Source organism: Eucalyptus grandis, chromosome 2 (assembly GCF_016545825.1).
Source record: "Eucalyptus grandis isolate ANBG69807.140 chromosome 2, ASM1654582v1, whole genome shotgun sequence".
NCBI classification, from domain to species: Eukaryota; Viridiplantae; Streptophyta; class Magnoliopsida; order Myrtales; family Myrtaceae; genus Eucalyptus; species Eucalyptus grandis.
The window spans coordinates 33,922,412-33,949,107 of record NC_052613.1 but is presented as its reverse complement, the minus strand read 5'-3'; the positions used below and the strand labels follow the sequence as shown (position 1 = coordinate 33,949,107).

At 39.5% G+C, this 26,696-nt stretch overlaps 5 protein-coding genes across 8 annotated transcripts; 2 read left to right on the top strand and 3 right to left on the bottom strand.

The window, feature by feature from the left end:
* Positions 1-1,931: 1,931 nt before the first annotated feature.
* LOC104423090 (probable inactive nicotinamidase At3g16190) lies at positions 1,932-4,000 on the top strand. Its single transcript, XM_010035552.3, has 5 exons — positions 1,932-2,113; positions 2,240-2,353; positions 2,890-3,124; positions 3,226-3,342; positions 3,694-4,000. Exons 1-5 carry the CDS (start codon positions 2,066-2,068, stop codon positions 3,765-3,767), a joined length of 588 nt encoding a protein of 195 aa, XP_010033854.2. The 5' UTR covers positions 1,932-2,065; the 3' UTR covers positions 3,768-4,000.
* A 407-nt stretch (positions 4,001-4,407) lies between these two features.
* LOC104423091 (malonate--CoA ligase) lies at positions 4,408-12,038 on the bottom strand. Of its 2 annotated transcripts, XM_039307368.1 has the most exons (18): positions 11,557-12,034; positions 10,451-10,620; positions 9,960-10,133; positions 9,448-9,610; positions 9,266-9,354; positions 8,733-8,802; positions 8,550-8,602; positions 8,316-8,420; positions 7,718-7,816; positions 7,410-7,502; positions 7,221-7,298; positions 6,655-6,759; positions 6,322-6,412; positions 6,000-6,073; positions 5,725-5,904; positions 5,001-5,054; positions 4,779-4,880; positions 4,408-4,655 (listed from the first exon to the last, which is right to left on the bottom strand). In XM_039307368.1, exons 1-17 carry the CDS (start codon positions 11,720-11,722, stop codon positions 4,806-4,808), a joined length of 1,839 nt encoding a protein of 612 aa, XP_039163302.1. In that variant the 5' UTR covers positions 11,723-12,034; the 3' UTR covers positions 4,408-4,655; positions 4,779-4,805. The 2 variants fall into 2 exon arrangements, with proteins under 2 accessions (XP_039163302.1, XP_039163301.1); XM_039307367.1 differs by having other exon boundaries at positions 9,266-9,610; positions 11,557-12,038.
* Positions 12,039-16,188: 4,150 nt separating this feature from the next.
* On the bottom strand, positions 16,189-21,610 carry LOC104423093 (pentatricopeptide repeat-containing protein At4g21065). Its single transcript, XM_039307610.1, is given in 5 exon segments — positions 16,189-16,266; positions 16,493-17,665; positions 18,271-19,558; positions 19,561-20,529; positions 20,532-21,610. Coding segments are annotated over 3 exon segments (1,914 nt in total). The 5' UTR covers positions 20,947-21,610; the 3' UTR covers positions 16,189-16,266; positions 16,493-17,665; positions 18,271-19,028.
* Positions 21,611-21,712: 102 nt separating this feature from the next.
* LOC104423094 (protein CURVATURE THYLAKOID 1C, chloroplastic) lies at positions 21,713-24,535 on the bottom strand. 2 transcript variants are annotated; one of them, XM_039307611.1, is made up of 7 exons: positions 24,234-24,535; positions 23,662-23,756; positions 23,166-23,252; positions 22,612-22,674; positions 22,335-22,372; positions 22,083-22,170; positions 21,788-22,001 (listed from the first exon to the last, which is right to left on the bottom strand). In XM_039307611.1, exons 1-6 carry the CDS (start codon positions 24,334-24,336, stop codon positions 22,116-22,118), a joined length of 441 nt encoding a protein of 146 aa, XP_039163545.1. In that variant the 5' UTR covers positions 24,337-24,535; the 3' UTR covers positions 21,788-22,001; positions 22,083-22,115. The 2 variants fall into 2 exon arrangements, with proteins under 2 accessions (XP_010033861.2, XP_039163545.1); XM_010035559.3 differs by having other exon boundaries at positions 21,713-22,170; positions 24,234-24,533.
* Positions 24,536-25,316: 781 nt separating this feature from the next.
* LOC104423096 (photosystem I reaction center subunit VI-1, chloroplastic) lies at positions 25,317-26,631 on the top strand. 2 transcript variants are annotated; one of them, XM_010035561.3, is made up of 3 exons: positions 25,317-25,515; positions 25,726-25,852; positions 26,239-26,631. In XM_010035561.3, exons 1-3 carry the CDS (start codon positions 25,388-25,390, stop codon positions 26,416-26,418), a joined length of 435 nt encoding a protein of 144 aa, XP_010033863.1. In that variant the 5' UTR covers positions 25,317-25,387; the 3' UTR covers positions 26,419-26,631. The 2 variants fall into 2 exon arrangements, with proteins under 2 accessions (XP_010033863.1, XP_010033862.1); XM_010035560.3 differs by having other exon boundaries at positions 25,723-25,852.
* The last annotated feature ends 65 nt before the right edge of the window (positions 26,632-26,696 follow it).

Below are 26,696 nucleotides of genomic sequence, written 5' to 3'. Positions count from 1 at the left end.
TATAATTAGGGGTGAGCAGTTCCGGGTTTCATGTAGATGTCATTTGAAATCCGGCACCTACCCGTTATAATATGTTTCTCATTTTTTGGAATTCGGAACTTGACTTGCATACCCTAAAATCTAGAACTTATTCTATCACAAGTTTCAAGGTCGGCTCCAAGGTCTACTTAGGTTTCACTACATTTTTAATTGAACAATTGTAGTAGATTAAAATCTTTAATTACTACAACTTACTACTACAATTTACTGATCATAAAGACACATGAAAAATATGAATATTAATAAATAAAAATCTCAGTTATAAAATAGAAACTAAAACTAATACTTCCAGATTATATACTATGGAATATCACACGATCGTGCAAAGACATGTACCAAGAAAAATACTTTGGAACCTAGAACCCTAGAACCTTTAGGTATACTTTGGAACCTATAACCTATAGGTTCCTATTGGTCTAATTCTTAGGTTCCAAGTTTTATCTTGAAATTGTGCTCGCCGCTAGATATAATTAAGAAATTTTAAGGGAAAATGTTACAAATAGTTTCCATACTATTATTTAATGTATAATTTGGTTCTTGAACTTTCGATCGGCTCAATTTAATTCCTGAACTATTGATAAATGTCCGATTTGGTCCATGAACTTTCAATCGGCTCAATTTGGTCCATGAACTATTGATAAATGTATGATTTAGTCATTCGTTACTGTTTTTTCCCTTTTTTTTTTTTTTTTCTTCTTCTCTCTTCCCTCCACCAGCTTTAGCGGAGGGAAGCCGGCGTCTGGTGAGGGTCGCCCTCGCCGATCTGGCGAGGGAGCCCCTTGCTCGACGTCGGGGTGCTCCTCGCCCGACGCCGGTGAGGGGCTCCCTTGCCAGATCTACGAGAGAGAAAGCGCCGTCAACGCCGCCCGATGCATGCGCTGAGCCATGCCATCCTCGCCACCCCTCGACGCCGTCGTTGAAACCAAGCCCCTATCCAACCACCTCGTCAACCAGCCACCAGCCTAGCAACCCTGAAATCCTCTGGCCTGACGCCGGTTGCTGCTGCCGCTTGGTCCCTCGACGACTAGCCAAGCTGTTGCTCGAACGCGTCATTGCTGTTACCTTCCCCGAAACCCTATACGCCGGGGGTGATGCGGCCGGGGGTGGGTGAGGGCCGCCCTTGCCTATGTCCGACGAGGACGGCCCTCGCCCGACGCCGGTGAGGGCGACCCTCGCCGGACGGATCGCGACTTCCCTCCGCCGGCTCCAGCGGAGGGAAGAGAGAAGAAGCAAAAAAAAAGAAAAAAAAGGAAAAACAATAATGAATGACTAAATTAGATATTTATCAATAGTTCATGGACCAAATTGAGCCGATCAAAAGTTCGGGGACCAAATTGGACATTTATCAATAGTTCAAGGACTAAATTGAGCTGATCGAAAGTTTATGAACCAAATTGCACATTAAGTAATAGTATGGGGACTATTTGTGACATTTTCCCAAATTTTAACTTTTTTTATGCATTTATAGAGGAGACTTAAGAGGGCATCATATGATTAGAGATTAATCTTTGTGTGATTAAAATAAGCATATAACTATTTTTTCGCCAACCCTTTCCAAAAAATGATGGAAAGAAAAGAGAGTAAAGACAATGAAATGAAATGATAAAAATCATTCGCGTTAGCCTGACCATGCAAGACGGCCAATATTTGTATGAGTGATTTCCGATCAACTTTAGTGAGACGAAATGCATTGATAAATTACATTGATTTCGTTAAAGTTTAAGATTGAATTAATTGACACGTCATAAATTTGAATTTGTTTAGATAATCATTATGACCGCACAAATTTCAGTCCACTTTTTCCAAATTTCTTAAATCCATTTCCCGTTGGTGGATATTGCCAACTCGAAAAGCAGAAAGGATAGGACCCTGATTTATATAAATAATCGGCGCCCCTCGGTGTCACCCAGAAGGCAGAACGAAATCTTTAAAATCAGTCCCATCACAAGATCAGTTTCAATCCCACCTCCGCAGCAGATTCTGCAAACTGCTTCCGAGCTCCGATTCTGCAGCTTGTGTTTGCCACATGGAAGATCAATGGAAGCGCACGGCTCTTCTGGTCATCGACATGCAGGTCTGTCTGTCTGTCTCTCTCGACTGCCCGGATTTCGTATGGTTCTGTTCGAACGCGCAAGTGGGTGCGTCACTCGTTCACTGACAAGAACATCTTTCTTGAACATCTTTCTTTCTTTGTTGGCAGAAAGATTTTATAGAAGAGGGAAGCGTGATGTGGGTCGGAGGTGGGAAAGCCATCGTCCCCAATGTGATGGAGGCTGTTGAATTAGCTCGGCGCCGTGGCCTTCTTGTAGTTTGGGTACTCGCTTTTCGCTCTTGTGCCGACTTTCCCTTTTTGTTTTTCCCAGTTTAAATCTGCTGGAATCTTGGGACTGCAATGGTTCTTGAAAAAGATGGTATTTTGATGCTGTTTGGAGTGGTTCTTGAAATGATGAACTTAAACGAAAGAGAGAGAAATATTTTCATGAAGCCAGCAATGATGCCTTGATTGACAAGAGTCTTAAAAGCCATAATTTCCAACCCCACTTTTCCTCATTTTGTTCAACCTGTCTGAATGTAGTGAACCTTCGGTGACCGTGAACGAGGACAAAATGCTTTCTTTTGCCCTTTACGTGTGTGTGTGTGAGAAAGAGAAAGAGAGTTTAAAGAACTTGGCAAAAGCATACTAGCAGGAATCCTAGGTTGTCTTCCTTGTATGCTTTCTCATGCTCCATGGAGAGAGAGAACGAAGAGAGAGAGAGAACGAAGAGAGAGAGAGAGAGAGCAGGAATTCTTGGTTGTCTTACTTGTACGCTTTCTCATGCTCGATGGCCATTGTGATTGGTTCACTTTTAGGTGGTTCGGGAGCATGATCCTCAAGGAAGAGATGTTGAGCTCTTCCGTCGACATTTCTACTCGTCTGGAAAGTTGGGTCCGACGAGCAAGGGTAGTGCGGGCGCCGAATTGGTCGATGGCTTGGAGATCGGAGAAGGAGATTACAAATTGGTGAAGACGCGTTTCAGTGCATTCTTCGCGACCCATCTTCATTCGGTTCTTCAGGGTGCTGGAATAGATAGTTTAGTCATAGCTGGTGAGTCAAGTCAATGTTCCAGCTGCTGTCTTGGCTGAACTGTTTTGAAGTAATTTCTTGGTGGTGGCAGATTATTGATATCTCGGTCTTGACATTTGCAGGTGTTCAAACTCCAAACTGCATTAGGCAGACGGTCTTTGATGCAGTGGCACTTGATTACCGATCTGTTACTGTTCTTGTTGATGCCACAGCTGCTGCTACTCCTGAGGTCCATCATGGTATGATGCTGAACAGGAATTATTTCCTGTTCTCTATACTTCCTTTAAAAGAAATGATAGCAGTAGACAGATATAGATGAAGGTTAACCAATAGTCACTTCCATCCTAAGGATATTAGAACAATTACATTAGCCTCATTTTCATGATCACTGACCTGATGGTCTTTCACATAGTTTAAGTGGTGCTGTGATGTCTCATGAGCCTCATGGTGAAATGTTTTAGGTGCAAAATAGATTTTTGGCCCTTTCTTTTGTTTTATTTCTCATGAAAGACTACAATAATCAAGTGAGCTTATGCTTTGGTTGTTATGGTCCTACAATTGATTCAAAATTTCTCCTTTTTCTGGGACAGCGAATATCTTCGACATGAAGAATATTGGAGTTTCTACACCAACATTGCAGGAGTGGCGGCAGTCCGCTTCTTGAACTTGATCAATCTGATGGACTAGACAGATAAGAGAGGATCATTGAAAGGCAGATCAATCATATGGCATGTTTTACCATTAGTTAACTCGCACTAAGAAAATAAATTTGAATGCTCATGCTGTACCATTTGTTAAGTTGCTTTGAGAAAATAAATTTGAGTGCTCGTGCTGCTACAGATTACAATATTTGCCACTTTCGCCTTTCTTGCAAATTACTATAATCTTCAAATTTTACCATGTGCCCCCTGGAATGTTGATAGCTGTTGCAATGTCCATTAAATTGAGCATTCAAATCAACATAAGGTACTTGTACTTCTTCAACCAATTATTTAACAACCCATGCCAATCATTCACGTTTTAATTGTATGAATTTACTCGGTATCTTCAATGATTCCAAATTGAGCATCGAACCAAAGAACTATTTTTCCTTTCAACAAATTCGTTTGAGTATGCGTTTTCTCCACTGTTGCGAAAGCTGAGGAATGGAAATTGCTTGTTGAGATTAACGCAGTAGATCCAAATAAAGACTAATGTATGCTGCACACAAGTGGAAGTTAAACAATATCTATCATAATATCAAGCAACATGTTTCTGTCAAACGGGTATATTGCTGCCTGTGCGTGACTGCTAACCAAAGAAGCTGTATCAAGTGTCGCAAATTTACCAAAAGAATCATCTTATTGTAGATGATTTAATCATAGCATAACGAAGTTTTTTCTCTTGTGCAAAGCGGTCTCAGGACATTAGCTATGCAACATCAAAATCCAACGATGAAAATTACAAGAACTTCAAAAGCAAAACAAAAAATCATCTCCTAAAACTCTGTGCAGCGGTGCTGCGATAATGTATCTCCAGCCATCTTCTTCGATAATTCAACATGCATTATGCCCTGAAAATTCAAGAGCACGTATCAACTGTCATTCTTTTACAAGGAACAAAAAAGAACTGATGGAAATAGTCTTCAAGCAGAAATCAGCCTAAACAAAAAGGGAAGAGGAAGAGATGACACCACCTTGTCGCCCAGTTAGTCTTCCTGGTGTCATGCTGGATGTTGAGCAACAGAAGCTGATTGTCCTTCAGCGGCCAGCTTCTTCTTCAACTCCTTTTTATTCACCTAGAATTATGCATGAAATATTGATAAAAAACATTTACTACCTTCTTCAAGATGAGCACAGAATAACAGAAAAGCCATGCATCTGCCTCTGGCACCAAAAGAGCATTTGAAAATATTTACCTTTCCCATTGCATTGCGAGGAAGGGAGTCCCACAGGAACATTTTGGTTGGCAGCTGAAATAAACAATCAAGAATCCGGTCAAATTAAAAATCAAGATTCTAATTAATATTTCCAAGCTAGAAATAGTCAAAATTACATTAAATTCTCTTCCGCAACTTCAATAATATTATTATGAGGGTCATTCAAGTGCATTGTTTTGGTACATCCAACCAAAGAAAGTGTCTCTTAACTCAATGACAAGTAAATTCCCTTCTCTTTGATTTAATCTTCTGCAGCACTCGTGCAGTGTTTTGGAACTAAAAGTGGATGCTGCAAATAAATGATCCTGTCATAAATTTTCATAAAGTTAAAGCCTTTGGAAATTTCGGCTCTGGCAATAGATTACAAAAAGACAAGCAAGGTGGCATGAACCTCAAACTGCAAGAAATTTAAGAAAACTTATGAACTGTCTTCCGTTAAGATGATGACCACTGAAAAGGTAGTCATAAGTCTTGTAACTTATAAGTTTGTGTGGTGTGAGACTTGAAAGCACACATTACTTTTTCCCCAGATGCACCAGCAAAACATTGGCTAATGCAGCCTTTTGGTTTCAATAGACTTAGCATACAAAGCAAAGTTAACTCATAAGAATTCTAGGCAGCTAAATGAAGACTCGTCTTCAATTTGAAAAATCAAGTACCAGCTGAATTCACCATATTACAATTGAACATTGAATGGACAAACCTTGTATGGTGCAAGTTTATCCTTTGCCCACGTAGTAAGTTCATTCAGTGTTAAAGCAGGCTTCAATTCTTCCCCACTGTTCTGCTTCAGTTCTGCCTCTGGCACAATTATTGCACATACAGCTTCTCCATAATCTTTGTCCGGTACACCCAACACACAGCACTCTGCTATGACAGGATGCTGCATAGACAGAAAGGTGCACCAACTGGATATCAGAATCAAAGTCCAAATGTTATGGATGTGAGAGTAAACAACCAGAAAGAAGGCCAGCTTGCCTCCAAAAGAACTGCTTCAATTTCTAATGCTGATAATTTGTATCCTCCAACCTTCATAATATCTGCGCTGGTTCCTGAACAAAGTTCACAAGTATAAAATAATTTAAACAGACTAAGCAAAAAAATTTTCAAGTCAGAAATTGACATGAGGTGGCATTATTTATTAAATGCAAAATGACTTCCACAACCATGAAATAACACGTCAACAGACTACTGTTGAAGGACTTCAATAACTGAACTCCAGCCAGTAGTTAAAAATTTCCAAGATGACATTGTTGTTGTAAACACCAGGTAAACAACTTTTAGATATAAATGTACTCACGTCCCAAAATGATATAATACCCATCTTCATCCACTCTAACAGCATCTCCAGTTTTAAAATATCCACCATCGATGAATGATTCCTTAGTTACCTACAAGGATCACATGTTTTTATCAGAAAAAGAACAACTTTATAGGATTCATTCAGGAAAATCCTCATTTTGAGGAATTGGTACTGAGTGACTCCCAAAGCTAATTTTAGTCAATATTTTGTTTAAGTAAGACAGGAATATATATTCACTTGATAGTAGGTTTCTACTGATAGAAATGCTGAGCATATTCTCAATAAATAAAGCCTTTTCAGGTTCCATAGTTCAGAATTTCATAGATATACCTGAGGGAGCTTCCAGTATTCCCTGAACAATGAAGGGCTTCTGACACATAGCTCACCTGCACCAGGTGTTTCATTTCCAATTTCATCTTCTGCAATGATCTTGACCTATCATAATTGCAAAATCTCCCTCGTGATCAATATCAAAGCATAGAATTTTCACATTTTCATAATCACCGGTTAGCATGAGATTGCATGACTCTCTCAAACTGCAGGACATGCTATTCGAAAGATTGCTGTTGGCCAAGGTGAAAAGCCTTCAACATTTCTACCTTTTCTAGGATCTTTAGCTCACACCTTCCAAGTTAATGGGTCAACTGAAACGATCACATCCTAAATGCTTTCATTTGGGTGCAATCAAATCCTTTCAACTGTCACTCCGTCAATTTTGCTGGCTTGACACATCAAAAATTGAAAGATTGCTGTTGGCTATGGTGAAAAGCCTTCAACATTTTTACCTTTTCTAGGATCTTTAGCTTATACCTCCCAAACCTCCCAAATGAATAGGTCAACCGAAATCATGACATGATCTACACTATCACATTAAACGAGCCACGTCACTGACTAACCTCTACTCCAGGAAAAGGTTTGCCAACAGTGCCTCCCTTTCGAATGCCTTTCAAAGGATTAGATATTGCCATGACAAACTGCAAATACCAAACCGCATGTATGATTATGAGACAATAAATTTTTGTTGGTTACTTCATGCAAAAACAAAACAGATAGCATGGGGAAAGGAGACATAGAATATCACTTACCTCAGTCATGCCGTAGCGCTCCAAAAGGCGATGTCCTGTAATAGTTTCCCATTGTTGCATGACTGGATATGGTAATGCAGAGGAACCACACATCTGATGTTATGAAGAGGAAAGCAGAATCAGCAAAGTTTTAGTACTTCAGAGAAAATAAGTGAAAAGGATGCATATACATCTAAAAGAAAAGGTGTAATAACAGGCAACAATACCCATACTAGTCATCCCTCCATTAACTTGAGAAAAAATCATCGGAACTCAAAGAAAACAACCAACCAATCTCAGATCTGTGGATGAATATCTCTACCACCTACCATAAGACGCAAATGGCTCGCAGCTGAAGCAGACTGAGCTTGTAAATCTGGGTCCATAGCTTCATAACCTTGTATCAAGCGGGTGTACATAGTTGGGACCTATAAATTAAAAGAGTTGCTGTAATAACATAACAGTAAAAAATTTGAAAACTAAAAGCATACAACTATCAGAATTTCCCATTTACGAGACGTGAAGAATTATGCTAAAAGTAATTGGCCAGTTTAACCATTTCTCTAAGCATCTTGAGAATTGCTGCAGTAACCATGAAACTTATTGGTGCTGACTGTGCATTAGTGCTAATAAAAAAGAATTCTTCATGAAATAACAGATCAGGAAAAGGAAAAGATTATGACACATGCAATCAATTTACTCGAATTACTGGTTGCGACTGGCATATAGTTCATTTAATAGTAAACCAGAGAGGGAGGGAGAGAGAGAGAGAGAGAGAGAGAGAGAGAGAGAGCATGAATAGGAAAAATAAATTGACAAACAAAAATTGAGTCCCACTTTCTTAGAATTTGTAATGTAAACAAATTACTTTCTATTCTGAGTCGTAGGGGAAGATAATTTCACAATGTAAACATGAGGCAAGCTTACCCCGGTAAACACTGTTATAGCATCTGCAGCTTTACTGCCATCCGGATATGATTCCAGCCATCTCTGCCAAATTCCCCTCACACTGAATTTTGGCATAAATTCAACCTTCAAAATGCAGCCAAATTCAAATACTTTCAGTTGGCAAAGCAAATCAAAAGAAGTGATTTCATAATCAAAATAGTTTCCTCCAAGGACTTTAAAAGTAAACAAGTATTTAAGATAAGAATATATTACCGAGGAGCCAGCATAGAGAGGTGCAAGTAAACCGTTGAAGAGTCCATGAACGTGTATTGAAAAGTTAAGAGATAACACTAAAATGTAGATTGCAGTCATTCGATAGATCATAATAGAGAAGGTAATAAATATATCAGTACTGGTTTCTCTGAAAAGCAACTCTAGAAGGCATTTCTAGGATATGATGTAGAGGTAGACAATGCAGAAACTGATCTGTTGATGTATATTCCCATGCTTCCGCCAAAGTTTTGACCTGAAATATGATCATAAATGGCTCAAACGAACAGTCTTTTCCAAAAATACATAAACCATTCCTATCTGAAGGATTTTGTTGATGTATTTCTATCTTGACAACAACAACAAAGTACTGTATTAACAAAACATAGCTTCGATCACCAACTGAAAGAAACTAAGTTCTTGCCTTGATTCAGCTCCATTGACATTTCTCCATTTATGGTTGAGAAAATGCAAGAAGAGCCTAGTACGCTTTTGTGATTAATAATCTAAAGAGGAAAAAGATGTACACTCTTCTTCAAAAATCTGCGTGGACTTCGTTGTTCTGGATAAAAAATTATCTTATGCAATAAAACAGAGTGCATGTGCCACATCCATGAAAATGCGAAATCAAAACCTACTTGACTATTTATGTAAGAGCTGAACGACAGTGTTCTAGAGGGAACTGCATGTCATAATATGCATGACAGGGGGAAGATAACCTGTGCGGAGATGCTTTTGTGTGTATGTACAACTCCTTTAGGTTTTCCTGTTGTACCACTTGTATATACAATTAAAGCTGGATCCTCACCTGAACCATTGTGCACAACAGAGTTCGTATAAAAAAAACCACCCATATTACTGAACATACAATGAAAGCAATTAATTCTAACTGCTAAAGCACCTTCTCGCTCATGAGACTGAAAATTTTCCTGGAAAGTCTCATGTGTGCTTGCTTTAGATGAACTGTCTACAGGAGGAATGAGAGAACACTTGGCAGCAGTTTTAGCAGCAACACTTTGCATCAAATTGTGGTGATCCTCAGTACTCAATATCATAGAAACATCCTATAAATTATAGAGTTATCAGATACTTCTGCAAAGTGAACACAAAAACAACACGCTTATATACACATTTGACTAGAATGGCAGAAAATAAGTAAATCAATTTTTTGACCCAAAAAAAAAAAGAGTAATCAAGAAGATGTTTAAAAATGAACCTAAGGAAACAATTACTGCTTTCTAACATCTTCTTTATGCGCCTTCAAATTGGCAATAAGGTCTTGATCTCACCAGTCTTAGGCTGAGGAGCATGAACTCAAGTTTTATGTAGAAAATACTGTTGCACTTAAAGTACAAGCAACTCTTATTGCCCTTTCAGATGTCCAGTTACAGAATAGAGGGATTGGAATCATACCGAATCATTTAGCACATGCAAGAGCTCAGCTTCAGGGTAGCTGAGTGCCAGTGGAACTGCCACACCTCCGCTAAGCCAAGTTCCAAGCACTCCAGCAACAAATTCTGCTGAAGGTCTAGCCACAACTCCAATTCGAGCCCCATTAAGACAGCCATTTCTCCTTAGACCATCAATCTGATGACCAAAATAAAAATACTTAAGAAAAAGCTACAGCATATTGACATGTCAAAGAAGCCGGGACAGCAACAGAATCACACTTTTGGATGAATTGCTTCATAAATATTTGTTTTTTTCTGCTGCTTCATTGACAATTAGTGATGCTAAAAACATACTTGCAAGGTTCCTGGAAGAATATTATTCAAAATCCCAACAAGTTATAAACAAAAGGAATTGACCTAGCATACAAATGCTGGTGCTTCAGAACTGATAATGTAGTGTGAGATCGTGAATTAGGTCAGCAAAATCCATAAGCCATGGGAATGAGCACTCACAGTTTTCAAATCCTCGCTACACAACAGTTTAGAGATATCAAATGCAGATGATATGAGTTGTAAGTAACTGTAGCTCTTCTGGTCAGCTCTAATGGCAATGCTATCACGAGCTGTAGATCCCTGCTTGATAGCTGCTTTGACTACCTCCATAAATGAACGGGAATGTGATGCTGGACAGCAAAAACAAGCGAAACTGTTCAATAAAACCAGGAAGGATGGAATAGAGAAAGCAAAGAAAAAAAATAAATCAATTTATTTGCCATGGATACGTAATATTATTCCTGGAAATGACATAAGATTATATTGGCCACTCTTGACACTATAATAATTAAGAACGCATGCATAGTTCTAAAATTACTGATGCTGAGAAATATGAGCCCTTATACCAACAACAATACATGTCGAATCTTCCAGTCTTGACAGAGGTGAATAACTGGCAAAAAGTACAAATCAAATTTCTCAACATACCCAATAACTTCTATCCAAGTACCTAACTTTCAGAGATAATTCAAATTCCTAATGAGTAGATTATGGTCTTCATGTCATAAATAAATTGGATATGAAGGATTTGAAGGTCCAATAAGGTATTGAGGAATCTAAATAGAAAAACTACAGCAGGCAACGGAATCAAGGCTTTAATAGGTCAAGCAATGCGATCAATGTATTAAAAAGGGACTAATGGCCAAGACATCAACAAAAGTGAAAAAAAAAAAAAAAACTTCAAACTCCCCTCAATTGCACTCATCAACACTGATCTGAAGGTACCAGATGAAACAACAGAGACGTTTTCCCACGAATCATGATTACCGCCACCTCATTAAAAGGTGACAAATTCATTCACCAACACCGGCCACTGTGATTTTCGCGCATCTTCATATCAATGCATAATTGAATCTATTACATTGCAGCCCCCAGTGCGCCACAAAATGAGACATAGTATCACTTAAACATGCAACATGGAACGTCACACTGGCTTTCTCAATTCATCAAACACCAGACGCCCCCAGAAACCCGATCTCCTCTTTTCTTTTCTTCTTTTCAATTCAAATTCTACGAACAAACAAACAAACAAACAAACCCAGAAAGCAATCCGAAAAGCCACTTACTTGAGGCAAAGCGAGACTGGGACAAACCAGGGTACCGATGAAAACGATGAGATAGCGCCCACGCCTTAAATAATGAAGAAGAAGAAGAAGAAAATGGGTGGCATGAGCGACAGGCTTGGATGGGTTTCAGGAAGTGGTGGTTGAGAGTCTTTAATGGGGAGCTCATTTAGGTGGATATGACCAGCACAAATGTAGGACTCCCGGGTAGGTGGGTTCTTGTGATGGCGTTTATTCTGGTTAGGTGCTCATCTTGCTCTTGGTCTTTACTCTCTGGTGCATGAAAATAATGAAAACGGACCCCATGAGAGTTCGGACAAAGCTCTGTTCCTTCGCCTGCTGTCGGAAGGGCAGGATGGTGCGCCCGAAATCTTGAAAAAGGGACGAGCTTTGAAGCGCGCGATCGCACTTTCGGATTGGCGGGTTAACGGTGGAGCGTTCAAGATGGAAAGTCAAGCAGCAGGATGCAGGGCCATTGGCTTTCCCGCTTGACCTTCTCTCCTTTTTTTTTTTTTGTCGTTAAAACTATATGCCAAATACCAGGTGGTGTTGCGCGCATTACATTGAATTATAAATTCACCTCTATGGTCCCGATCAAAGGCGGACCCGTCAGCATCAAGATCATTAAAATTTGCGAAATTTCCTTGTGGCTCGATTGGAGTAAATTTACGCGGATAAGAATCGAATCGTGGTTGAAGATCTGAGGTCATAATTGTTTTACCAATTGAGTTGGCTAGGGGCAGTACCGAGTTATGATGACATGGCTGAAATTGGAGATGTGGTAAAAATTGCGCCGAAAAAGTGGGTTTTGGAGGACTTTCTGGGAAGTTTCGGATTGAGGGTGAAATGCTGGAGCTTTCTGCTTCTTGGATTTTATATGATCGTTCATTGAACACGTCCGATCATCGGTGGTCCTACCAGGGCTCTTGGGAGAAAAGGGGCTCGGAATGACTGCAACAGTTGGGAGGTATATGGGGACACGGGGCCTGAAAAGCAAGACCATTCTAAGGATTCGGTGGTGGCGCATTGTCTCTTCGGATCGAACAGACGGCGATCGAATCCAAGGCGACAAAACGTTTGAAAAGGTGTTACCCCCCAAAACCAGATGAGACAGTCGTCCTTTCATACGAATGACACAAATGACACAGCGTCAAATCACCAAATCCAACTCCCAAAAGTTGCCATCCACATCATTCTCACTTTAATGGCCATTGACTGAAGGACCTAAAAAGATTAGGACAAAAAGGATGAGCAACCACAAGCTCAGTAAATAGTATATTTTTTCTATGTAGATTGAGTTGTCATTGTGCTTATATATGATTATAAAGTACAATTAGAAACTTATAATCCTAACTCTTTAATATATGTATCAAATCATATACGAGTTGTTTCTTAATAAGAGTGTTTATACTAATTAGAAAAACTCATTTAAATCATCCTCACAATTCAAATACCAATGGTCAAATCCATTGATTAATCCCATTCATAACAACGCTAACGGTTCGTTCTATTAATCCATCTCATATCAAATACACGTTGATAATTCATTTGTCGACCAATCTTTTGCTCAATAATTAATTATGGTCATAAATTCATAATACAATGCCTAATGACAAGGCAATCGAGATTCTTAAATCTTTACTTATTATTAATCAGTGGCTCGACAAAAAGATATCTTAGACTAGTATATGCATACCTACAAGCCTCATTAGGCTAATAGCGACATTGAGACCCAACCTCATCCACCAATACAAAAATCCAATTCATAAACATTCTCACATATCAAAATACATTTCATAAATCAATCATATGACTTTTCATAACTCAGTCCATCAAATAAAATACACTTCGTAAGATATATCTCATAACGTTTTGAAATCCATTTCATAAACCATTAGCATTTCGAAATGTCTTTTGTAAAAAGTTTCTCAAATCATTATAGACTCATTGCATAGACCAGTTCGTAACTCAATACACACACATGTCCATTTGCAATATTTTTCTTAAAACCATTCTCAAAACATTTTAGAATTCATTTCATAAACCACTTTCACAACGAAATGTCTTTCATAAAATCTTTCTCAAATCATTCACCAATACAAAAATATGGTAATTGCTTGATTCGGACTTTTACGCAATAAATATAAGAACAATAGGGTTCACTCGAATCAACGAATTCGCATTCTTATCATAGCGAGAAATAGCATCAAAACCAAGTAAAACACTGTCTCAATTATGACTCGGCTAAACTAAGCTTAAATGCTAACAAAATAACTCCCACGCGTCAATAAATTGCTCACTCAAACGATTATTCAACTCTAAACGTCAAACCCCATGACTCTACAGCACCACAACCCACCAATTCCAAGAAATTAATAGCTCCACAGCTAAAAAATTGGATTTCGCGACTTAATTTTAACAAAACTTCGAATATACGACCTAATTCCAAAAACTACCCCGACTGGACGAACAAGGGCGTGAGTTCTTACCAGGCGTTTCAATATGTAGCCGAATCGGCTTGGCCAAAATACCCCTCTTATTTCTTCCTCTTTCTTTTTTCTCTCTCTCTCTTTTTCTTTCTCTTCTCTCCCTTTTCTTTCTGGGCGAGCTCTCGGTTAAAGAGGGAAGCCGAGCGTCTCCCTTTTCTCCCCACTTTGTTAACTTGTCAAACGTTCTTTTGCATTTGTTTGTCCTTGTTTCTTCTGGTCATCCTCTGACCTTTTGACATTTCAACACCGCATATTACAAAAAAATGCACCGAGTTCCTTGTCATCTGAAACTTCTTAAAAGTTGCAACCTTCAACATCGATGTCACAAGAGGAGTAGGCTCATTCGCTTAATCTGCAAGTTCTGATGAGTTGGAAGACCCAAAAACGAAGCTAAAATTGGTTCTCGAAGGGAAAAATCCCAAACCAATTGCAACCGAGCAAGCACTCTGCGGGTTAAGTGCTTTTCAGATGTAATGGTGATTCCTAAGCTATCCTGTGGCTTGAGGAATTTGGCTTGTGTTAGCCAGTCGCTAGATCTATGTGCTTCATATCTAACCGAGTTCATAATTACTCTTCTGGTAATCTCAGCCAATGAATCCAAAGGATAATCTAAGTAACTTGACACTGCTTATATTGGAAGGGAATGCCTACTGATCTATACGAGTTACTTTCCAAAGACAAGGAAGAGTTGGGATGTAATGTACAGCATGCTCAATCTTCAAATTCCAAACAAGGAAAATATTGGAAACTAGCTCTGTTCTGGCTTTTCATTCTTCACTTCTTCATGGCTTGATATGGAGGAGGAATCTTCATTTGCTGATCAGCGTACCGAGTCCCCCTTTGCTCGGCAAGTATACCATTCCATCCTGCAAATACAATTCATGAAATTCACCCGAGATCATGTTCTAGTTTTGACATGAGTTGAATAGCAATGAACCTATGTAACTTGATCCTAGCTTATTAATGCCAATACCTAAACTTACAATATCCATCACTCAGCTTTGCAGTTGTGGACCAGATAAAGGAACCCCGTTTCAAGTCGTGTTTTGCAATTTCTGTTTTGAAATAGTTTACTCTGCCCATGATGATGTCGAAGTTCAGTTCGGAAAGCACCCAAAATTATGTGCTGGTCTTATCCCAAAAACTCTAATTTCAAGCTGACTAATCCAAAAATTATAATTTCAAGCCTGTCCTTTTTTATGCTAAGCTCTAAAAGCTTAAAGATGATTATCTACCAGGCATATGTCAACTTGATATGGAGTAAAAAGCCATATAATCAAGTTTATAGACTGTTCTAGGTGGAGAAATATGATGGTAAAAAATCTCTCTTTCTAAGTAGTTTAGCAAGTTCATTCCCCATTTTTTTTTCTTGTTTAATGAGGTGCAATCACTGAAAAGTTAAACCAAAATACAACCTTAATACTATAATCATCCCCCACATAGAGCTTTATTCTGTACTAAGATTCAAACCATGACTTTGATCTCTTTATAAAGTAGTGGAAAATAACTATCCAAATTCATGGTGTCAAGATGCATATAAAAGTGAGGAGAACATGTAGCAGAGAAACAAAATGGAGATGACAGGTACCAAGAGAAGGATCAAGTCCTCTATTCTTCAGTTCTCTGAATTCCTGGCACAGGGCACAATATGGACAGAAGATATGAGAAATCACATCACTGTATGGAGCTTCAACTAAATTGTATTTCCTCCTCAGTTCTAGGTGGAGAAATATGATGGTAAAAAATCTCTCTTTCTAAGTAGTTTAGCAAGTTCATTCCCCATTTTTTTTTCTTGTTTAATGAGGTGCAATCACTGAAAAGTTAAACCAAAATACAGCCTTAATACTATAATCATCCCCCACATAGAGCTTTATTCTGTACTAAGATTCAAACCATGACTTTGATCTCTTTATAAAGTAGTGGAAAATAACTATCCAAATTCATGGTGTCAAGATGCATATAAAAGTGAGGAGAACATGTAGCAGAGAAACAAAATGGAGATGACAGGTACCAAGAGAAGGATCAAGTCCTCTATTCTTCAGTTCTCTGAATTCCTGGCACAGGGCACAATATGGACAGAAGATATGAGAAATCACATCACTGTATGGAGCTTCAACTAAATTGTATTTCCTCCTCAGTTTGCTTCTATACTTTGAGCCCATAAGCCACTGAGTGCACAGAGCTGACATCATGAGTAGGTAAATGTAACTTCCCAGAGGACAAGCTGCAATTACCAGAAACTAGGCGGTGAACAAGGTTTATATTGCACATGTTTGACCAACAATATTATACACGGGAGAGAAACAGGAGAAGAGAAGGGAGAAAAATTTCACATCTCGAACATATAATAAGTGGATATAATATGGCAAGACAGATGTTGCATATACCGGTGTTTTGAGGATTAGAAAAGATTAACAAGGAATTGCTATGAAAAGAAAAGGAGCGCTTACTCATTTCTCCAGCATCTAGTACTTCTGAGATCTGCCCAAAGGTCACATAAGGGAAACATACTGTCATAAGAGCTGCAAAGAGTTGATTAGATATCGGGGTAGGTCGGAGTCAATTTTTTTTCTGATGACCATTGACCGTTGCTCCAGATGCAAGTCAGTGAGAGTCTCAGGCAAAAGAATGTAAATAAGCTTTTTTTCGTGTTTTTAATGGCAATACAATTGTCAGCTGCTACTTCTGCAAAGCCTTGTACTGAATTGACCGGTCAGAGCTTTCCCTTGTAACTTACCATAAATTTCTTCATTCTCTAATAGTCTGGTTAACGGCCTACATTCTTACTTCATCAAATGGAAGTACTCCTTTAAGATACTAGATTACAGATGATGATAGGAAAAAGATTTCCAGCTTTTATTATCTATGCGACTTTCCTGATTTATTTAGCAAGAGCTATGTAATCATAATCATGCCATCAGAGAAGCTGGTTTCTCTGACCCAAAGAATAAAGCTGTCAAAGGAAACTAGCAATTTTTTAATATTGATGTGTTTTCCATAGGATGTTCTTGCAATCAAATAATCCCATAGTCCACGCATGTCCAATAGCAATATCGTCCAACATTTGAACTGCAGGCTTATCTTGAGAAAGGCCATATGGAGTTGCTACTCTATCTTGACGTACAACTGTGGAGGCTGAGCCAACTGCTGTGCAGATCCAACTTGCTCGGATTCCCCTAGCCTACCCACTGATAACTGAAGCACAAGCTCCAGCACAAGTCTAGAATGCCAATTACACCTTCCTCCTTTAAGAACTTTAATTATATCAACTGTGACTGGGATGTGAAGATTTTTTAGTGCTTATAAATAACCAGAGAAGTTTTCTTCAAAAACTTTCAGCAGATAAATCAAGCTGAAGACATGCTAGAGCTTATGAAGTATGTATGGACTTCACTAATTGGAATCGTTAATGTTATTACCATTTGTCTTGTGCTCATGGCAGTCGAATAAACCTGTGCTCCATGGATTTCCGTTGTGATCTGCTTGAACATTTGATGAATTTGTGCAAATAAGCTCGCCAGCGTTAGGATCGCCATTATTGTCAGTTGTTTCATCCTTGTCCATTCCACAGGCAGCGCTTGTTCTTCTTCTTGCAGCTAAAATAGTTAAAAAGCTCTATGTACCTGTTTATGGAAACGCCCAACTCTTTAAAGTCAACCTCCTCTTTAACGTGAATAACAAACCAGTGCACTCTCTGCTAATATTTCCTAGCCGTCATCTTTGACTAACTCACTCATTTATGTTTTCCGATGCTATCTTAGAATATCTCAATTACTTTTCAGTTTAAGACTTCCTCAAACCCTTAGAAAAGTCCAAACATGAATTGTTACTTAATTCTTCAATGAAACTTCCCAAGAACTATGTTTGCAACAACTCTCATGTGGCTCTGTTGAATTATTGACTGTCTGAACAAACGAAGGCAAAGGCGACTACCTACACCTAATCATTTATCAAGAAACAGTACTATGCAGCTGCAAATCATAAAATAGCCTTGCGTGTTGATTGTATGCTTGATTAAAAAAAGGGCTATCATTCAAAGTCGATCACAATTACCTCCAATTAGTCAAGCAACATGATGTTGACATCCTTTACAAAAGTTGGCAATATGTAGTCACAACGCAGGTTACAGGTTACAAACTTCGCACTCGTTCACCTTTGGTCCCTCAAATCTAGTTTTTCTGAGAACTTGGACTATAAATCAGTATGTAGTCACGATGCAAGTGCTCACCATAACCCTGAACAGAAGTCACATGACTTGCCTGACAGATAAACCCAGCCAAAATAGCCAATTCCCCCACATAATTTAGGAGTCATCAGGTCAAGAGCCGAGCCAATTAAGAAAAATGAAGTTGGGAAAAATTCATGTCTCCAACGCCATTCCTCATCTGCCTATCCCACACAATCAGTTCTCAGGCCTCACGAGATTCTGAAATTGTTGCCCTAAAGATGCTCTCGCCCTGCCAATCCATATGAAAGTTCTAACGGATAGGGGATATCTTATACTCTTCTTGGACCTAAAGGAGACACTTTGTCCTGCAGTTGACGAGCACTTAGCAATTGCCACAAATAAACATATAATTCACTTTCCTGAAGATACTTCCTCTACATGACTAGACAATTTACCATCACCAGGCCATAGGTGAATTCTTGCTGAATGCCATAATCCAAATTCACTATAAAACCTATGTGTCTTCCTCAAATTAGGGATATAAGCAAAATGGATTTGTGGGATGTAAATATGCAACCACTGAAACAATGATTTTCTTCAGCTCTACCACTTCAAGTGAAATTTCTGGAATTGCTCTCAATGAACATCTCATTTTCCCGTCGATATTTTGAACTCTATCAGCAAGATAAGACCTGTATCCTGCAAATTTGGTACATCACGGTCTTCAAAATGATCCAATTTTTTATTCCCGATTCGAGTTATACCCTTTGGGGCAATGAATGTCATGGATGATATTGTCAATGGACCCCTGGCCATCTTTACCAGTAGTCACCACAAGAACAACTTCCATCCTTGAAATGATGGTAACGATTCACATCTCTAATGGTGATCTCCCTGTCTGTGACTTTCGAGATAAATTTAATGGCGACATGGCAGTCCTCACACACTCGGAGATTCTTGGTTATTAGAAGCCTGGACCCAGGTGGAGTAGTAATGAGTCCAAACGCAATTGCTAGCCTCTCGCTGTGACTACATATCATATGAGTTTTCTCATCATCCTCTACATCATGGAAAACAGATCCAGTATCTGGGACATAGCCAGCTTCTTTAATCAATCCTTCCACCCTCTTCAGTTCAGCATAAATTTCATCATACATGGGATGGGAAGTGTCTCCTGTAAGGAATTGGTGGACTTGGTTTTTCACTTCAATCCAGCTATATGCGACACTTTTTTTTATTCCCCTGTTTGTCATTGAGTTTCTGAGTTTCACTACTTTTTCCCATTTCCCTGCCTGAGCATACATATTAGATAAAATCACATAGTTGCCAGCATCATCAGGTTCTAGTCTATCAGCTTCTCTAGAGCTAGTTCAGCTAACTCCATTTCACCGTGCATTTTACATGAATTCAGTAGAGCACCCCAGACACCAGAATCAGGAACAACTTTCATTTGCCTTATTAGGTTCTGTGCTTCAGCCAATCGACCGCAGTGACCCAGCAGATCAACCATGCAAGTATAATGCTGGACTGTGGGCTCTATATTATAATACCTCTCCATCAATTCAAAGAACTTCCGACCTTCATTGAGCAAGCCACCATGGCTGCAAGCAGATAGTACACCGACAAAAGTAATGTGATCAGGGAAAGATTGTTCCTGCATTTCTTCAAATAAATTCAATGCTTCTGTGGCATAACCATGCATTGCGTATCCACTAATCATGGCATTCCACGAGACAACATCTCTACCCTTAAGAAGCCCAAACAAATTCCTGGCTACCTTGACTGAACCACACTTAGCATACATATCTACCAAAGCAGTTTTCACCCTGTCATTAGAGTCAAACCCACATCTCCAACTTAAACCATGCAGCTCCCTTCCCTGGGGAAGAACAGCAATGTCAGCCGAAGCTGAAATTGTAGTGACAAGTGTGCCTTCACTTGCCCTTATACCTGCCAATGCCATTTCACGGCACAAAGCCAGCGACTCATATGAGCGACCATTTTGGGAGTAGGCTGCAAGCATCGAATTCCACAATATCACATCTCTTTCGTGAATCATGTCAAAAGCTGCACGAGCATCCTCCACACAACCACACTTCGCATACATGTCAATCAATGCTGCACCTACAAAAGCATCCTTTTCCCACCCAGACTTCTTAACATGCTCATGAATCTCTCTCCCCTGGTCAATTGCAGAAAGTGCAGAGCATGCTTTAAGCACAAAGGGATACGTATAATTATCTGGCACAAGTGCGTGCTCAAGCATTTGGTAGTAAAGCGCTATTGCAGCCTTGTAGGGTCCATTCCACGCGTAGCCCTAATCAAGATATTCCAAAGGAAATTGTTTCTTTTGGGGATTCTATCAAACAGGAGGTGGGCAGGACGCAAGGAGTTGCAATCACAGTAAAGATGGACCAATCTGGTCGCCAAACTGGGATCAAACCCCAGTCCGAGCATGCACAAGCGGGCATGGAGTTGCTTGCCGGGACTCAACGCTTTTTGGGCGACGCAAGACTTCAAGAGATTGGTGTAACATGAGTAGGTTGATCCACTGCTGGAACCAGTTTGCGCTTTACGGGTTTTCGGGCTTGACTTGCGAGGTGAGGTTGAGGAGGGACTCGAGCCGTTTGGTAATTGAATTTCGAGAGCAGCGAGCGAACTGAAGAAGGTGGACTGGACCAGAGAAGCGACTGAAGACGAGGGTTTCTTCAAGCTCGCCATGCCGTTCCTTTCCATTCGATGCCGAAAAGGAAAACGGGAGATCAAAGCTTGGAACTTTTTGATAAATACGGATCGGGTTTTGATGTTTACAGAGAGTGATGAACTGATGAAGCAGCCGTCGCCTCTGGAAATCGATGGCAAGAACTTGACTGGAATTTCAAGAATGCCCAGCTCCGTTCTTGGCGGGAAAGATTCTCAACTGAAACTAGCGAGGCAGCCCATGTTTCTGTCGGGGAAAAACTAACGCCACCCAAAGAGACTGTATATATACTACAGGAGCTTCACAAAATGAACTTATAAACAGAGTGACTTATTCACGTATTCCAGATATTCACTCTAAGCATTTTGTCTCATAGCTATTCAAATCCATCTTTACACTCCTCAACCTAGAGAAAACCAATTGATCGTTTGCCAAATGACAAACGGCAAGCCAAAACAACCACGTACGATATCCAAATTGCTTGGTGGGTCGACATTTCACTTTGAGAATACAGAGGGAGAGAGAGTTTGTGCTAAACTAATTGTCAGGATCTCCGGTATACACAAATTTTACATCAAACTGGAGAGCTCACTGTTCTCTGTCTTACACCATTGCACGGCATAATGAGCGATGTGGGTTGGGGTGCGGCATTCGTTAGTGTTAAAAGCGGGTTATTCTTCTCCATCCACAATATGATAGCAGACTGAGGTCCAATGGTCATTCAGTTCCAGAGTAAAGAATGAAAACTATGCAGAACAACTTGCACCACCAAATTTCTAACATCTCATCTCTCCATAGGCATTGGACAAAACTCTGATTTTAGCATTTTTCTCAGCAAAATCACAACTGCATGCTTCAGCTTTGTTTAAAACTTGATCACAGACGAAATGATACTGCATTTGTGCCCAGATCTCATTTACAGACAAGTACAACCAGCTCAAACTAAATGAAAGATTAAATGATCTGAGAGAGATTATTGAGAAAACCGTGAGCAGAATACCGGTACAGGCTTCCAAAGGAACAAAATTCCTCAGGAAACTATGTAGTTTTCATGCTCCACCTGAAATTGATACTTTATCACCATCAACTTCTACAACCAAATGACAGCTTGTAAGGCTTGTGTAACTGGTGAGACAAGGATACAGCCAAAGAAAGTTTCTACTTCTGAGACCTTTCGATCACTGTCCAGCACATATGTTACAGTTTACTGTCCCAAGATATCTGAGATGGACTTCTTGACGCTTTGGAAAAGCTCTTCCCTGTTAAAAATATAGCAATCAAATTGAAAAGTAAGAAGTCACCCGTTTCATGATACGTTTTCCTTCAGATTTATTGACATATCAAGAAAAAATGGAAAATGGGAAGGCAAATCTTGGTATTGAATGACAAGAAAACAGATAGCATTAGCTGGAAATGGGCTTACCGATCAGGTTTGAATAAGAGATAGCGATATGTAAACCACTGAAACAAATAGAGAAGAAGTTTTAGTAAGAACATAGACAGAAGAAAGAACTTGACCATAATGATAAACCATCGACTAGATGTGTTACTTCCCACGGTTGCCAAGGCAGCAAGGAAAAGCAAAGGAAAATTTTGAAGTTGACAACATATTTGGAATGAAGTAATAATTGAAACTTTTGAAATTTTCGTTTGATCATCAAATGGCAACATCCAATGACAATATATATTCCAAATCTCACCGCAGAAAACAGTATCCCAATGAATTCCAGAGCACTTGGTATAAGGGGCAACTTGTCAATGGCCTGCAGAGTGCACGTATATCAAGTCAAGAATGAAGAGTAGAGTTTCTGATAAGCCAATGAAGAGTATAGCATATGCATGAATCTGAGTATAATCCATTAGGAAATGTAAATTTTTTTAAAGAATCTTTTGTGGATAAACATGAGAACATTATTAGGAATTCCAGTTCAATTAGCTTTCCAAATTAATCGCATCCACAGCATATTTGAAACTGAGATGCCCCTCCGGAAAAACAAAGAGGAAGTCCTCTTTTGGGGATTTTCAAACTCTGCATTTCCTTCCATGGGCTAACAATAAATAGTAATTGCGATGTTAACAGACGACACTGTCTAAATTACACCAAAGCCAGGACAATGACCCTTTGTTTTTTTATTTAGTTTTTCAACCAGAGAGAATGACATCAATTGGGTAGGTGCCAAAGTCTTGTTAAACATCTCAATTCTCATGCCAAGACTCCACTGTTGCGTAAAATAACCAAAGCAGTGTGGAGTACCGTTATAAGATTTGCAGACGCCCAGAGAGCCACTACACCTGCAAACCCCAAGCCAATAATAGCCACCCGATCCTCAGATTTATCCCACTGTCCAGACAAATTAAAATCAAATCAGGGAAAATATCACATTTTGTCCAATGGCCTTGGAAATGCCTAAGTGGAATGTTAGAAATTCCAGGTGCCAACTAAAAGAATCTACCAGAAGAAACAGTGATAGAACCAGGTACCAACTAAGACCCCAAACAGAAAATGCCGATGAAATTAATAAGTTGGACAAAATTTTCAAAGACAGGCAAATAACACCTTAGAGATGCAGTTTATTTTTCCGAGAAAACCCTTTATTTCCTCATATAAAGATTGCAAAAACATTTCTAACTATTGACATACCTGTAAAACCAGTAGAAAGCTACATGAAAATGCATCTTTGTACAGGGTACCCATAATTTGGCTTAAACAATCTCCACTGTACAAAACAAAAGGGGGAGGAGTAACTCACAATATTTTGCACAGATTTGACAATGCTTAGGGAGGTGGAAGAATCGGAGCTTTCGCCCGTAGCCTTCACTACAACAGCTAGGCGACTTCCTCTTTCTACAGAAAAACACAAAAATATAAAAAAATAAAATCCTACGTTAAGTACGGGCATCACTGATTGTATCTACCACCACAAGAAAAGAGCCTACGCCCAGTTTTAACTGGGAGTTGCAGCACGCTTGCAATTCCATCATGAACCTCTTTTCCACTTATAGCTAGTAGTCTTACTCCATATACTTAGCAGCCAAAATGGGTAGGCTTTTGCTAAAATAGGCAAGAACGGCATGCTCTCATACGAGCTACAGTTTTTACTACCCATTTGGACTCCATTCCCATCCGCAAACCTTTCAATTAAAAAAGAACTCAAGTTTTTGCATTTAACCTTCTTTCCTCGCAAGTTGTGACACTCAAATAGTGAGAAAAGACTCCAAGTTCGGAACTTTACAATCTAGTAATCCCCGAGGATAGCACTACAGGCAATGAGAATTCTTGATAGGCCTAGAACAAATACCAGACTGAAAAGAAATCTCGTACCTTTAGATGTGGAAACTGAGAATATTCCGACGGTTGTCAAAAGGGGCTGTGGCTTATGGTGGACGAGTGGTGTTGCCGGCAAGTTCGCTAGAATGGAAGCCATTTGCAACTCCAAACACGAGAAAGAACTAGAAGAATATTCTCTCTCGTGGAGTTCACAATATGGAGAGGCAAATGATCGAGAATTAGACACAAAGTTTCTGGCTTTTTCGGATGCCACTTTAGAGAGAGAGAGAGAGAGAGAGAGAGAGAGTTATCGGCACCACAGAAATTTTCTGATTATATTGCACTCGCCCCAAAAGAGGAAAGAGGTGTGTGATGGACATGTACTAGGAAGAACTGCCTTATAATATTGTGAGCTTGGGCAATACTTATTTCTTTTTTGACTAATCGCAAAATGCTTCATGTCCAGATGCCATCTTTTTGTAAATTATCAAATTTGCATCTGACTTTCCCCTCTCAAATAATTTTCTTGTTTAAGTCACATGAGTTATACCACCATCTTAATTTCAAATTTCCTAGCCGTGTTCATCCATTGAACAATGATAGTTTTATAAAAATTACAAGCTTAAGCTCACCATTTTACCTGATCCTCTAAGGGATGTACTTGCCGCACAACGTTTTACATGGCCCCTCATGCATACTATGGACAATGTGAATTCATTTGACACAAGACACTTTTAGACCTTTTATACACATTTTCAAGTTCATAGGCTCCACATTCATCGCTATTGTTCCGAGGGTAACTTGCAAATATGAAAATCATAATGCAATCTATAAATTTCACATAATATAGTACGAGAGATTACATGTTGATACGCATTCAAAACGGTTGGTGTGAATAAGATGGTGCGACCATGCTGAAGTCTCGCCGTGGTGGCTCAGCTTCAGTTATGAAAGCGTTACGAGGGGTTTGCTACTGAAAGATTTCATTGCTTTTTACTGGTTTTCACTAGATTTCGTGAAAGGATAGGCCTATCCTACTTAGACGCACGTGTCACCTCATCAATGGGACTCCAAATTTCTGCTCGAGGAAACCCATTTGGCCACGTGTCCCTCTCGAAAACCTTGTAAAAGACTGCTTAGCTCTCTGGAGGCAACCCAAACGGTAAAGTCAGTTGTGCTAGTTAGGAGCCAAGGACCAACTTGACAGAATGGCATCTCTAGCAGCCGTTGCCGCCGCACCCCCGGCCGCCATCAAGGGCCTCGCCGGAAGCTCGCTCGCCGGGAAAAAGCTCCACCTCAAGCCCACCGCCCAGAGCTTGAGACCCAAAACCTTAAGGTGTGTATAAGTTAAGTCAAATAGCGCATGACATGGATGAGGATCCTTATTAATGACCGTAATGAGTGCATCAGATAATAGGTTATTCATTATTCATGAGCACTTGGGTCATCCTGCTTTCTCACGTTTCAGTTTTAGTCATGAGCTGCGGTATTTAAAGGAGACGATTGAACTGTAATTGCTGATAACTGAGGGTCTTTGATCTAGTAGGAGTGGTGCTGTGGTGGCGAAATATGGGGACAAGAGTGTCTACTTTGATTTGGAAGATTTGGGTAACACCACTGGGCAATGGGACTTGTACGGATCTGACGCACCTTCACCGTACAACTCCCTTCAGGTCTGTACTGCTTCTGTGTTTCTTGACCAAGTCATGCATTAGTTCAAGGATGAGATCTAAAAGAGGAATGTTTTCTGCTCTTAATGTGCTCTTAACATTTAAAAGTGTCGATGAGTAGTGACATGCTTAGGAAGAAAGCGAGTTTATCATAAGAATCTCAGTACCCGAAGTAACCGGGATAGAAGTGGATGAAAGTTGTCCCAAACTTACCACGTATATTAAGGAACCTGATCAAGATATGCAAGCGAATATTTTTTAGCATCGGTTTAAGTAATACATTTTCCTGTGTCATGGGTAATTTGACCTTTTAATCAATTTGTGATTAATTAGCCTCTTTGCATGAATAGAGAGTGGTGTGTATTAACTGTGGAAACATGATATTGCAGAGCAAATTCTTTGAGACAGCCGTTGCTCCATTCACGAAGAGAGGGTTCTTGCTCAAGTTCTTGATATTGGGAGGGGGCTCAACTCTTGCTTATTTCAGTGCCACGGCTTCTGGTGACATTCTGCCGATCAAGAAGGGTCCTCAACTTCCACCGAAGTTGGGTCCTCGTGGCAAGATCTAATTCAGCTCAGAAATAATCTCTGGAACAATCTTTAGTAAATATGTCATTATCTGGCTTTGAAAGTTGTAAGTACATTGAGAAAGTCGTAACTACATTGAAATCAATCCGAGGTTTCTCTTCCACCTTAGTTTATCTGGCTATGGTGCTTGAACTTAGGCTAATGCATAAGCTTTGATTTGTTGACCTTTTATGGTAATTGCGTGATTGAGATCAGACTTTCTTTTTTGGTTTTCACTTCATTCTGAAAGCCTTAGTAGGTGTTTACTAGTGAAATATTT

What these genes read in the sequence shown, in the direction of transcription:
- LOC104423090 (XM_010035552.3), top strand. Translation starts at nt 2,066, where the DNA reads ATGGAAGATCAATGGAAGCGCACGGCTCTTCTGGTCATCGACATGCAG. An exon ending in GTGGCCTTCTTGTAGTTTGG is followed by an intron (nt 2,354 to 2,889) that starts GTACTCGCTTTT and finishes GTTCACTTTTAG; the next exon opens with GTGGTTCGGGAGCATGATCC. An exon ending in AGATAGTTTAGTCATAGCTG is followed by an intron (nt 3,125 to 3,225) that starts GTGAGTCAAGTC and finishes TGACATTTGCAG; the next exon opens with GTGTTCAAACTCCAAACTGC.
- LOC104423091 (XM_039307367.1), bottom strand. Translation starts at nt 11,722, where the DNA reads ATGAGCTCCCCATTAAAGACTCTCAACCACCACTTCCTGAAACCCATC. An exon ending in CGAGCCATTTGCGTCTTATG is followed by an intron (nt 7,503 to 7,717) that starts GTAGGTGGTAGA and finishes TCATAACATCAG; the next exon opens with ATGTGTGGTTCCTCTGCATT. An exon ending in AACCTTTTCCTGGAGTAGAG is followed by an intron (nt 6,760 to 7,220) that starts GTTAGTCAGTGA and finishes CAATTATGATAG; the next exon opens with GTCAAGATCATTGCAGAAGA.
- LOC104423094 (XM_039307611.1), bottom strand. Translation starts at nt 24,336, where the DNA reads ATGGCTTCCATTCTAGCGAACTTGCCGGCAACACCACTCGTCCACCAT. An exon ending in CTCAGTTTCCACATCTAAAG is followed by an intron (nt 23,757 to 24,233) that starts GTACGAGATTTC and finishes GTTTTTCTGTAG; the next exon opens with AAAGAGGAAGTCGCCTAGCT. An exon ending in TCAAATCTGTGCAAAATATT is followed by an intron (nt 23,253 to 23,661) that starts GTGAGTTACTCC and finishes TTGTCTGGACAG; the next exon opens with TGGGATAAATCTGAGGATCG.
- LOC104423096 (XM_010035560.3), top strand. Translation starts at nt 25,388, where the DNA reads ATGGCATCTCTAGCAGCCGTTGCCGCCGCACCCCCGGCCGCCATCAAG. An exon ending in TTGAGACCCAAAACCTTAAG is followed by an intron (nt 25,516 to 25,722) that starts GTGTGTATAAGT and finishes TCTTTGATCTAG; the next exon opens with TAGGAGTGGTGCTGTGGTGG. An exon ending in CACCGTACAACTCCCTTCAG is followed by an intron (nt 25,853 to 26,238) that starts GTCTGTACTGCT and finishes ATGATATTGCAG; the next exon opens with AGCAAATTCTTTGAGACAGC.